The sequence below is a fragment of the Aythya ferina genome (assembly GCF_964211825.1).
Source record: "Aythya ferina genome assembly, chromosome: 1".
NCBI lineage: Eukaryota > Metazoa > Chordata > Aves > Anseriformes > Anatidae > Aythya > Aythya ferina.
In genome coordinates, this window is record NC_140296.1 from 160,387,499 (window position 1) to 160,400,854 (window position 13,356).

General features: G+C 42.6%; 1 protein-coding gene across 2 annotated transcripts in view; it reads left to right on the plus strand.

The window, feature by feature from the left end:
- ELK3 (ETS transcription factor ELK3) overlaps positions 1 to 13,356 on the plus strand; it is a 34,658-nt gene that overhangs the window by 9,207 nt on the left and 12,095 nt on the right. For both annotated transcript variants that reach the window (XM_084496534.1, XM_084496535.1), the window contains exon 2: positions 7,225 to 7,433. In XM_084496534.1, coding sequence (XP_084352660.1) covers positions 7,227 to 7,433 — 207 coding nt within the window. In that variant the 5' untranslated portion in view covers positions 7,225 to 7,226. The remainder of the gene's footprint in view (positions 1 to 7,224; positions 7,434 to 13,356) is intronic.

The following is a 13,356-nucleotide window of genomic DNA, read 5'->3' on the forward strand; positions in this document are numbered from 1 at the left end:
ATAATATAAAGAGAAGACTATTATGCAGGAGGCGCAGAGTAGGCATACCTCATGTGATTCTGCTAAGGACACCAGCCAGGAAAACCCTCTGTGCTTTTTTGGCACATCCCTACACCGATTTGGATTTGTGTGGCAACATTACTGTACTGCTGAATTGGATCGGAACTTCTGTGCCGAGGCACTCTGCAACTTTTTCTAATGTTTCCACTGGGTGGTGCTGCAGGAATTCCTATTTTTTTTTTCACTTGAATCTGCATTTCCCAGAAAGACGCCTCTGAAATATAATAGGAGGAAGTCCTGATTTAGAAAGTTTTTGCAGTTTCAACACAATAGAAGAACTTGGAGGATGCTCTGGCAGGAAACGTCCTCGTTGCTGGATGTGGAAAAATTACCAGCAGTCCGTATCATACACGCCGCCAGTCCCCCAAAGTGCTGTGGATGTGGATAGCACCATCAGTTTGATTTATTAACCTTTAACAGAGAAAGTTCTGCATCAAGTTAAACCAGGTATATTTACACACTCAGTTGTGAGCTTATTTTTTCCAGGCCAATTAAATTAGCGGCAAGATCTTCTTTGATGATGAGTAGTTGAAAACTTGCTACATAAACACATTGATATTTGTTTTTCCTCCTTTCTGGCAGAATCACTGACTTTTCACCAACCACATCCTATTTATCACCCTTGAAGCATCTCTGTTGAGAAACAAAGTGTGAGGCCTGACTCAGACTTTTGCCTTGGTCTTTCAAACGTTTTTTAGCAAACGCTTGGACAGATTTGGCAGTTCTCTTTAATCTCTTGTGATATACTCGTTATGCAGGCTAAGTTTCAGTGGAAAATGTTAGGTGGGACTGATTTTTGTGGTTATTCTACAAAAATACCTTTTCTTGATCAGCTCTCTTTTGCTTCTGTTATGAAACGCAAAACAAATAAATTTCTTTTTTTTTTTTAGAAACTAAAATGCAAAAGAGTAAAATCAGCGTAGAGCACTTGTAAGCTGTTAACTTTCCATGCAAACATTCGTCTCCGAACTATGTCAAAAATAAATATGGCTGAAACAGCTAGAGTCTGCCTTATTCTATATTTTTCTCAAAAAATATTATTTTGTCTTTGATCTTTGGCCTTGTGGAATTGAATTATTTTGGTCATTTCCAATAGAAGTGTTTTTTTTTTTGTGTGTGTGTTTTTTTTTTTTTTTCTAAACTCACATAACTGCACGTAAGTATTATTATATTTTAAATGTGAGTGTCATTTACCAACCTCTCCATTTCTAATATTGAGAAATGGTGTTTAAAAACAAAAGGCAAAGCAGACGCGTTCTTTCACATGTTGTTGCAGTAGTCCTCTCAAGGGTTAAAATGAACCTGAGACACTTAGAAAAATAAAACCAGAGCTGCTATTACAAACTGGGACAGATGTAGGAGGCCAGGTTTCCTGTGGCCCATTTTCCAGTTTCCTGGCTGCAACCTGCAGAAATAAAGGAAGCCGAATGTGAACGTGAATGAGAACCTAACAATGCCCCACGTCATGCTGCTCCAAAAAACGTGCTGCTCGCCAGAATTAGGATTCAAAAGCAGTAAATGGATGCACAAAAAAATAGACACGCATTTCCCAGACTAGTCGAAAAGGAAAAATAAGGCATCTGTTGCAGAGAAATGCTGCGTGCTTGCAAAAGCACACGCTTCCCTGTAGGAGCAGTGTAAATGGAGGTGTGTGCCTGCTGTGGTGGGGTGTAAGAAAAGGAGCTGGATCCTTTACAGCTGCTTTGGCTGCAGAAGGAGTCAGCCGTTTTTTCATACACTGAGTGAAATTAATTTCCCTGCCCTGACTCTGCGTCTTAATCCTTTTCACATACCTGTCTGATCACCGGCTCTGTGTGACTACTTACAGTGCATAATGCTGGCTGACACTTTTATGTCTTCCTGATTTAATCGGTCCCCATTTCTTTCCCCCCAGTCCCTGGGCTCCCCAGGCAGTCTGTTCCACTCATCTCTTCCTCCTCATCCCCACGTCCCCTGACCTGCTGTGTGGCTCAGAGCCCCAGATGTCCCTCTGCAGACCCTCTGAAGTGACAGGGGACTGGTTTTGACCCTAATGCCTGGCGGGATCTCTGGTTGTAGACTTCAGCAGTGTGTCTCTATTTCAGAAAGGCTGATGGAGGAGCTAACATAGAGTGTGGAGAAAGGATTCAGGAAATCTCCCTGGCATATCTGGGAGAATGAAGGATGAGCATGCAGCTTTAACATAGTCATCTGGAAGCTAAAGACCTGTGAAGGCGTTCTGAATGCTACGGAGCTGCTATCCAGCTTCCTTCCTTTTTTTTTTTTTTTTTTTTTTTTTTTCCCTATCTTTTCCTTTGCAAGCATCCTACAAAACTTAATGCTTCAAAGAGTATCCTACATATCTCACAGTTCATGTCATAAATCTTTCTGATACTGAGCTTTTTATTTAGCTAGCTTTGTTTCTGAGCCTCGTGGTTTGCTGCTGCCTGGATTTAAGATGGCTTGGTTGTTTCTTTTACTTTTCCTGGTAGGTTAATGACTTATTTTTGGTAGCCTTAATGCCGCTTTACTGACATTTTGTCCTATAGAATTTTATATGCATTGTCTCGGTCAAAAAAGTGCTCATCAGCACACATACTCATGTCTTAACCATCTCTAGTGTAACTTTCACAACGTTTTCATAACATTTGCTCGTGCTGGTAGAAGTCAGTCTCCAGACACCAAGTGGAGAGCCAGTCTTTGGTATTTTCCCCCCTGTTTACAGGAAAATCAGATCTTAGGTGGGATGCTCACCCACGTGGATGGATGTGGCCTTCAGGGAGAGCTTTCAGTGCTGACTTTGCTGCTGCTCCAAGTCCAGGCATTTCAGTTAGGCCCTTAGTTTGGTTGAAACGATCAGGGGTGATATTACCAGCACAAGTATTCACGGTTGCCTCCTTCCCGCATCAGTCCTGAGTGTAAAATTTGATGTGTGGAGATCACATTAGATCACACTGCCACACAGTTGGTGGGCTTTTTACAGAGGGATGCATTTGAAGAATGCACATTGCACACAGATGGATATTAGTATGGTTGGCTGTCACTCTTGCCCAAGAAATAGACTTTCAGGAAACTCGTTTCTGAAACATCCTTTTGCCATGTGATACTGCACTTCCAAGTATAATTTTTATGGTGTAATCAGCTCTGCCACTGATTTTTTTTTTTTGCATCAGTTCTAGTGGAACTGATCACAAAGTAAAAATACCAGACTATTTAGGTGAGGTCAACCTAGCAAACTTTATTTTGTGGCTTAGAAAATATCTGAGTGTCAAATGCATTGTATAAATATTCAAAAAATGGTAACCACATGTTCAAGTTGGAGCATGAAAAAATAAATTCTGATTCTTCCATCTATATGAATTCCGATTAGACTTTCCATAGCACAGAATATTTTTCTTCCACAGGTTGCTTGTCTCATTCTGTACCATAGATGAATGTCACTGTCTGAATAAGGGATTTTTTTAAACTATTTTTCCTTTAATCCCCGTAATTCGGTATGTGGTTACATGTGTTATTTGCTGCCCAGAATTCAAATCCTGTACAGAGCACAGAAGTAACAGAAATATTTATTATTACAATTTAATATTAATAGATAGTTGAATGAAATGTGAAATATATTCCCAGTAGGAAGTGATCACATCCTAGCACCCATTTCTGTCAAATTAAGGAGAAACATTGGATTCCTTTTGAGTCAGTAAAAGTTCAAAAGAATTAGAAAATACATAAATGAAATACAGAGTATTCTGAAGATTTCAACTCCTCTCAGTCATAATTTAAAATTATTTTTTTAGTGTAGTAATGTATTTTGGTTAAATTACATGGCCTGGGATACATCTGTCGGGTGATTCTTTTGCTCCACCAGTCAAATCAGGTGCAAGTACAGTGTGGGGCCACGCTGTCCACCCAAGAGGATAGTTAATAATTTGTGGAATGCCAAAATGGTGTCCATAAACAAAGGCGGGTTAATACTTCAGTTGACCTGATTGGAAATAAAGTATTTTGGACCATTTAAAAAACAATGCTATCACTGCAGGCTTGGATTTTTAGTATTCCCCTGCAAATCACATTTTAGAGAATGAAAATGAGGCACAAACATTAACACCAATTTACCAAATATATAATACTCCATTTGAAATGCCTGAAGCCTCCTTTTTTCATAATACTTAAAGAACTTACATTGCCATATATGCTCTGCAAAGGGTTTCCATTAAAGGTGCTTCCAGCTGTGAATATTCAGCGCTCAGCACATCAGACTCAGTGGCCTCACGTTGGGTGCTTGAGGAGACAAGGACAGGGAACATACAATTATTGATCAGCTGAAAATGGAGTTTGCTTGATCTGCCTTGTGTAGGAGCCACATGTGTACGGTTGCTCCAAGCTTGTATGGCTGTAAGTGGTGGCAATAACCTTTTGTAATGTAACCCGAGGGCAGCACTGGGTGGGTGCCCACCCCTGTAGGGTGTTCTCCTCACGCAGGCCTGTGCTGTTCCACAGCGTTACGCTACGGCTGGGCTGCCGTGAGGCCCACAGTTAGTAAAGGAAGTGGAATCCCAAACTGTTTACATTTGGTAAGATGATAACCATGGGAAAACAGGTTCATGATGGGAAGTGTAGTGCAGCGTTAGCCGTAGGTTAAGTGGGGAGTGTTCTTAGCCAGAGGTGGATGGGGATAGAGGAGCCTGCAACACAGTACACTGTGCTGTGAGCTCAGTTCCACCTAACTCTCTGAGGGGACGTGGTTGCTCATCATCTGAAGGAAGATGTAATTTAAGGTCTGGAAGGAGAGAATTGCATCTCTAAGGTATTACACTGTTTTGGGTAATGTCATAGGGGTAGAGTTTGTATTAGTGATTGGATAACTCTCTTCCATCTGTTAATTTCAGCTGTTAATTTCCTCAGCTGACATTACATAGACTGGTTTTGTATGTGTTTTTACAAAATTTTGAAGAAAGATATTTACAAGTTACTTCTAATTTTCCAGAGGGGGGAAGAAAAAAAAAAAAAAAAGTTGTGTGCTTTCTTGTTCAAGAGAACTGTGTGATGTGAGCTGAAATTATGCAGGTACCTCTGTATAATACATAGTGTATAGAAACTGTGATTACTTCAGAGCAATATGGCTGCATATACCTACTATGTATAGTAGTGTAAGTTGCAAAACTTTAAATATTAATGAAAAGGTATGTATATGTGATGCCAATGAATAGGGATACTGTAATAGCAATGACATTGCAGATGATTAATCCACTAAGGATGTTAACACTTGCACTGATGGTGTAATTTAAAGGAATTTCTAAGACAGTAAAGCAAGTATATAGCATTCAGCTATTTTGAATTGTAGCTGTATATTTTTTTCTTGCTCTATGCTGGATATAGAGTGAAAAAAAATGCAGTGGAGCAAATGCAAGACCTTTGAAAGTGCCAAAGCATCCCTATAGGCAGTTCTGTTTCAATGCATTCTGGTCCTGTGAGGATTTGCCATCTCTTGAAGGTGTTGCGTAGTTGTGTTACACAGCTGGGTGTCAAGGGTGTAGGTTTCTGTCCTCAGTTAACCGATTCTCAGTTAATTAGAGAAGCAAAGCTTTTGCAGGGATAGTAAAACCATAGTTAATTCTGCAAAACCTTGTTTGGCGTGTGTGCTTGGAAATTACGTTGACTAAAGCAATGCTCCAAACTCTGTATTTTTGTGTAAAACTACAATATTCTCTTGTATCTTTACCTGGCTTTTACATGAGTGAATCTTACGCAATTTTTCTTCTTCAACTACTGTGTGGTGAAGGCAAGCACAGAGCAGCATCTGGTGAATTAGTGAGACAAGTGATTTCTGCTCTCTGGGGACGTACTGAAGAGGCAGAGTACCTCGGCCTCCTGCTGTACTGCTGCCTACAGGGCATAGTTAGAAGTCGTCTGCCCTCTGGTGGTCAACACACCAAAGGAAAGGTGAAGCAGGAAGCCTGACGTGTAAGAGTGTATTAGGAAACAAAATGAGCAGGGAAGTTAAAAATGAAGAGTTTGTGTAAATAAAGACAAAAACATACATTGTTACATATTCAAAGGTAAGTCAAGTAATAATTAACCTCATTCACGCCACAGTGAATTAATCCAGTAGTGCTGGCATCTTTAAATCTGCATTTGTTAGATATAACATGAAATCTCAGAGTGGTTTGGGTTGGAAAGGACCTTAAAGACCACCCAGTTCCAACCCCAGGGACACCTCCCACCAGCCCAGGCTGCCCAAGGCCCCATCCAGCCTTGAGCACCTCCAGGGATGGGGCATCCACAGCTTCTCTGGGCAGCCTGTGCCAGGGCCTCACCACCCTCACAGTGAAGAATTTATTCCTTAGCAAATGAAAATGCTACCCTCTTTTAGTTTGAAGCCTTGTCCTATCACAACACTACCTGACACCTCCCCAGCTCTCCTGCAGGCCCCCTGTAGGCACTGGCAGGCCTCTGTCAGGTCTCCCCGGAGCCTTCTCAACAACCCCAACTCCCTCAGCCTGTCCCCACAGGAGAGGTGCTCCAGCCCTCTGATCAGCCTCGTGGCCCTCCTCTCGACTCGCTCTCACAGCTCCATGTCCTTGTGCTGGGGGCCCAGAGCTGAACACAGGGCTCCAGGTGGGGTCTCACGAGAGTAGAGTTAGAGGGGGAGAACCCCCTCCCTTGCTATGCCAGAATAAAATATCAAAAGAGGCCAAGAAAAAAATATCTGATACAATGCTAACATGCTAAGGCCGGCAGTGTTGTTGAAAGTGTGTGTGTGAGGGAGTATCATTTTGTAGTTCTGTGGTTCAAAAGGCCAATTATAGCTCTATCTTTATTACAATAATAAATTGTCTTCAGTGGTAGCACTCTCAAGTTAAGTTATGTACATGCCTGTGCTGAGCTAGAATATAGCCATTCTTACGTTTATTCTTCTGTTGCACCATGTGAACTAAGTGGGCAGTGCTTTCCTAAATACTTGCTGTATTTTATGTGTTGCATCAGAAAATAGCAGTGGAAAAAAACCTACTGAAACGGGAGTGCAGGACTTGCAGGTCTCATGGATGGGCACGGTTGTGAATGATGTGGTTTTGTTTGCCAAGCTATGTAGGATGACTCTGACACAGAGCTTATTACTGAAATGAGTGTTGTTCCCACTCCCACCTCCCAGATGTTTTTCACACCATTGCTCTCCTTTGTCCCTTGTAGGTATGGAGAGTGCAATCACGCTGTGGCAGTTCCTTTTGCAGTTGCTGCTAGACCAGAAACATGAGCACCTGATTTGCTGGACGTCTAATGATGGCGAATTCAAGCTACTCAAGGCAGAAGAAGTGGCTAAGCTGTGGGGACTCAGAAAAAACAAAACTAATATGAATTATGACAAGCTGAGCCGAGCGCTCAGATACTATTATGACAAGGTAAATTTTGTTATTCTCATGCAGACTAAGAAAATAGAAACACTACCATTTAATATTTCACCTCTATGTGGACACTTTTAAAAGTTCCCCTAAGTAGTTTTTACAACAGACAATACTGCCGAAGGCAATCACGGTGGAGGTAAGAGGGCAGCCGAACGATGCACAGGAAAACACTGCACATCCATTTCCTGGGGTGGGGGGAAGGTTTTCACCTAGGTTGACACTTACTGACGCTTTCATGTGTTTCTGTGTTTGGCTACCCAACATTTTCTGTAGCTTTTGACAACAATAAAATAACTGTTAATAACGGAGAACTGTTTGATTATTACAGCCTGCACAGGATCTTCAGGAATGCAGGGAGGTGGCAGAAAGCAGTAATGCTGTGGCAGAAATGCAAGGAGGTGGCAGAAAGCAGGCAATGGCAGCTTTAGCATGGGGTACCACCTATGTTAGAGCAGGGAGAGGACACAAACAACCCAGCAGTATAGAGGGTGGGATGAGTTTTCAAAGTTTTCATGGGACACATCTTTTGGAACATAGATCCTGTTGCCCCATGTTTTAGGTAATCTTTCCTAAGCTTTCCTGAGCTTTCCAGTAGACCTTTTTTACAGTTGTATTGGATCTTAATATTTTTTTAGCTGGAAATACAACATTGAAACACTTCTAGAATTATTCCGACAGTGCAGCATTACCTCACAAGAATCTCACTGTAACTCTTCATTTGTTATGCTGAGTGTTTCTAGGGTTGGGAAGTTTTCCACCGTATCATTTTAGGACAAAACATGTGTTAGCTTCAACAGTAGCCTAGTTTATATGCTGCTATCACTTAATTAGCAGCAGCATATGCGAGTGAGCACTGATCTGACGTTTAACTGGACGAAAGAGCAGAATAAGAGTAGCAAGCAGAAAGACAAGCAACTGGTCAGACGATGGGGGTCAGCAGGGTATTTTTGGGTGTATTTGTCAAGGTAGCAGTTTCATGCTGAGCTCACTTTGGGTGAAGATTATATTTGCAGTAGAATGTTAAATTTACTCCCACTTGTGAATTTATCTTCAGGATATCTCAAGACAAAATAATGGAGTGTGTGCTTTAGGCTGGGTTTCTTTGTCTGATTTATCTCCCCTTGCAAAACCTATTGAATTTTGCCCCTCCTTCATGTTGACAAAAGTGGCCATGGATACATCTGTTGAGGTTTGATAGAAGTAATTTGACCCAAGGAGCAAGCACAATTTAGGCAGCAACCTTGTAACTGGCGAGCTGTGGTCATTTTCTCCTCTCAGAAGTTGGTTACAGATAGGTAGCACAGGCATACACTTAGCGCAGCGTTGCCTGTTAGAGCTCTGTTTTCAACCTCTTTTTAAAGCCGAAATCTGAAATATCTTGAACATAATAATCTGAAAGTATTTAGATCAATCAGTTTGCTTCAGATTTCCAGAGAACATGCCCATGCCCATAATCTAGGAGGAGTCAGGAGGGGGTACTGGTGGCTGGCACCTCTGAAAATCAAATTTATGGAGTACTGTGGGAGTTCACAGGATCACTCTCATGAAACCATCTTTCACTTTGACGTTTAGTCTAGCATGAACTAAAGTGGCAACAGTATAATAAAGAATACAAATATGAGAGTAGGAAGTAAGCAGAATTTACATTAGATTGCAACAACAGAAAGATGATTGAAGGAAATCTCTCAGAGATGACAAGAAACTAGAAGGAAAAAATTGCAGAACACAACTTCTGAGCTGCTAAAATATCTGCATATTCACCTTTTTCAGTTTCAGGCTCAGAACTGAGCTCAAAGTATTGTTGTCATGTATTATTTTAGTGCACTAATTCTCAAAGTGTGCAGTGGGACTAAGTGCTGTGCAGCAAGTCCAATACAGCAACCAAAAACCATGTCGATTGCAAATTAACTTTGCACAATTTTCTGAGCAACATTTTTGTTCCTTGCAGTGGAATTTGGAAAAACACTGTATGAAACTGTAAGAATTTTCATTGCAGATTTAGAGCTCTTAAGTTTTGCAATAAAATGTTTTTAGTATTTTGTCTGCTGTAAGTCAGCTTTTTTCACTTAACATCTTTCAAAGGTGGCCTAACTGAGAAGGCACAAAGGGATTCAGAGAGGACACTGCAGTGGCTGTTCCAGGCAGTTGGGATGATGAATTCCTCTTCACAAAGTGCTAAAAAGCTTCTGCTCAGCATGGGGAAATCCACTTCTTTATATGACTCCAACCCCTCTGATTATAAACTTGATTGGGATCAGTGGGGACAGAGAGCCTGCTGGTGAATGAACAGCACACCCAGACAAAGCCCAAATACACAGTTAGTGACTGATCAGACATTGCTTGAAAATAAGGGACAATAGAGTGTAGCGCTTGTCCTCTGAGCTCTCTCTGATCTCTTCAAATCAAAGGAATGTGATGGCTCTTTACTTGAGCCTCGCTTTCTTCTTTTGTCCCTAACCTATTTTTTTTTTTTTTAGCCTTGTACTGATTTCAGCTGCTTGCCCACCACCACCTGCATCACAGACACACACCTTTGTCACCTCCTTTGTCTCCACGCGTGCAGCACCTGCCGGAGGAGTGGCTGTACAGTCTCTTCACCTGGGTGTGGTGACTGCTCACTGTTCTTACATCTGCGCTCTCCTCCATCTGCTGATTTTACCTAGGTGTGGCACAAGGATTTTGGCCATTTTTCAAGGAGTTTTGCAGCCCAGTGGATGCCGGGGCTCCTGGGTGGAAAGGAGGAGAAGCTCTTCCTTTCCCATGTATTGTGGTCTGGGCTTGAACCCCAACCCAAAAATGTGCCTGGTGCTATTTAAGAGGAAGGAGCAACTCCTCTTTCTGCATGGGTTTGGCATGTTGTGTCCCACTGGTTCACAGGCAGTGCGGAAAGGTGGATTATTACGAGGGTACAGAAGGACAGGGAGCCTGCTGCAGGTTTCAAAGTGTGAGAGATAGTGGCATAAACCAGCAAGTTATGAATCCTGTTAGGCTGTCAGGGAGTGCTCAGCAGTGGATTCAGTCTTGTTGAATCAAATCCTCTGCATTTGATTCAGTTTATGCTGCAGAGCACAGAAGGGGAGGAAGTTGAGGAGGGGAAGAAAGCCTCTGACATTTTTCTTTCCTTTCTGCAAAACAAAAGGGGAAGGGATGGTGAAGTGAAAGAGCCTGTCTTGGACTTCTGCACTCCTCTCCGCTGGGCTGTTCACTGATTTGTGGGACAACCCATGAGCAGTCTGGACTCTGAGGTTATCTTAAGGAGCCTTCTGAGATCCTTGTCACCTCCCATGCTGCTGGCAGTGATGGATGTGTTGGCAGCCCGATGTGCTGGGGCAAATGGGATGAGCATTGCACTGCAGTCAGGAGTGGCTGCAGGAAAGGAAAGTGGCAGAACTGTTGGACAGCACCACGTTTGGGTTGTGGCCTTGTATCTACCAAGACTTCCCTACCTATAACCCAGATGACCTGGCAGCACGTGAGTTTGAGGGGAAAGCAGTGATTTTTTAGTGGTGCTGGTGGCCCACGGGATGGGCCTGTCTTTCTTGGGCTGCCCTCTGCTGCTGCATGCAGCTGACACTAAGCTCCATGGTTTTTCTTTGAAATCACTGTGGAGAAATAAAAACTGATCGGTGGATAAATGGAGGTTTATAAGCACTGCCATTTTGCTCGGGGGGAACGCTGCCTTGTTAAAATTCATCATCTGATTCATCTTGAGTTAAAAGCAAATTAATTCCAGTGCTGGAGAAAAATAACACAATTAGGACAAGTTCCTCAGCTTGGCTTTGAAAGCAAGCATGATGTGCTGTTGAGGCTGATGGCTGGTTTAATGTTAAATTCACACACAAAGCACTCCAGGAAAGGTATAGCGTGGCATGTCTCACTTGTAATTTGCTGCTGCGTTTTTGGTCACTCTAGGTATCCGTTTCCCTCTTCATTTGTTACCCAAGTTCCCCTCCCCCCTTTTTATTTAATGTATTTCCTTGGTTGCCTTAACAAAGCGATGGCACAGATGGCAAATAACACTAAGGAAAGGAAGGCTTCCTGCACCATCTCTACCTACAGCTTGAGCAGCATGTCCGTCATAACACGCTGGGGACAGGCAGAATCCTCTTGTAATGCTTCCAGGCAAGGAAACCCTTCACATATATGCTCGTGCAGAGCTCTTTTTCTTGGTGTGCGAAACCAAAATACCTTTCTAAGTCGTATTAGTGCCTTTCTTATGGGTAAAGTTGCCCAGGTACTCTGTTATTTTGATAACCAAATGATAGATACCTTTTGAAGTCTCTGGAGGTTTCAGGACAGGTAAAGGTCCCCATGAATATTTCAAGGTAACATCACAAGAGAGAAGCTAATGAGTTTTCCCCACAAGGTGTGTGGTTTTTGTTTTTTGTTCCTTTTTTTTTTTTTTTTTTTTTTTTTTTATTAGGAAAGTTAAGAAATACCAAAGTCATAGTTCTCTGTGTAACTTCAATGTTTGCATGAGTTATGCTGCATCTTTAATTACACAGTCATATATCGCTGTGACAAGCACAACAATTCAATATTTTTGCATCCTCTCTGAACAGGCTGTGGCCCTAGGCTTTATTCAATGACTGCTATTCAATCTGTCTTCTAAAGACAGAATAAATCATTTTAACTTCGGTTAATGGCTACCCTCTTATTTAGATGGGCTGGCAGCATGATATATAGTACATAAATAATAAGGCTTCTTGTTTATGCTCAGTGCAGCAGAAGGCACGGAGCTTCTCAGGTGCTCAGGCTTCTGAGGTGCCCGTGGCCTTCCCCTCCCTCCCTGTCACAACAGGTCAGAGCCCATAGCCGGGTCACTAACTCCAATTATTAATGCCCAAGTGTGGGTGGCAGCGTGAAAGAATTGTCTCAGGAAGAGGGTCTCTTGCTTGGTCTGCTTGCAAAACTTCAGGATATAAAGAGGTAGCAGAAATTATTATTTTACTTTTGCGAAGGACTTCCCTTGAGTTAGCTCAGGGAAAAACAAGGTTGCAGTGATGCAAGCAGTATGACGGCGCTAGTGTGCCAGCTATGCGTTTTGCAGTGGTACAGGTAAGAGGTATTCTGAGGAAATACTGGAAGGATCTTTAGAAAATAGTTTTATGGAGAACTGAAACGAGCTTCTTTTGAGAGTGGTAGGGGGAAATCAAGAAAGTGCTTGTGTAAAGTGACATAAAAGTGGTTCATGGGTGCTGTCCTCAGGGAAAGAAGGGAGTAAGGAGTTTGATATGGAGTAGGAGGTGATGGGTAGAGGAGGAAACCAAAGAAACCCCCCAGAAGGAATGACAACTAGTTCTTGTTTGCTGTGAGAGGAAAGGGAAGCCTAGTGAACTGCGGAGAGAGCAGAGAGCCTGCCCAAAGCTGCGAGGCAGGAGTGTGCTCTTTGCCTTCCAGGTGGGGTGAGGACAGACTGACACCCAGCTTGTGAGAGCCGTGCACTCGCGAAGGTCAGTGCAGGTGCGCGGTCAGCTTTCACCTGTGCCTCCATCAAAAATCACAAAAAAGCATCTGGCTTATGCACACACAGTATAATAAGTGTAAGGGCATGAAGTATGATAAGAGCCTGCCTGCCTGCACACGCTGACGTGGACATGTGCCTCATTTTTTGGAGTGTTGCAGCCACAGCTACCTCCTGCCAGCTTACGTACTTCAGGCATGGGAGTGTGAATATTTCCTAGCTTCCTGCCTTGTTTTTGTGCTGTTCATGGTAATTTTGCCATTCAGAAAGAGGAGACAATTATTCCACCCACAAGTTCTGGTAGAATCTTAATCATGTGGAAGACAGAGGGAAGACTTCATAGCCTAAATATCCCCACGATGTTGCATCCCTGCAACTCTCAGAGCCAGGGAACTTGTGACACATCCAAATGTGAGTTAGGTGCAGCAGCTCTGGCCCTTCTTCTTTCCCAAGCAG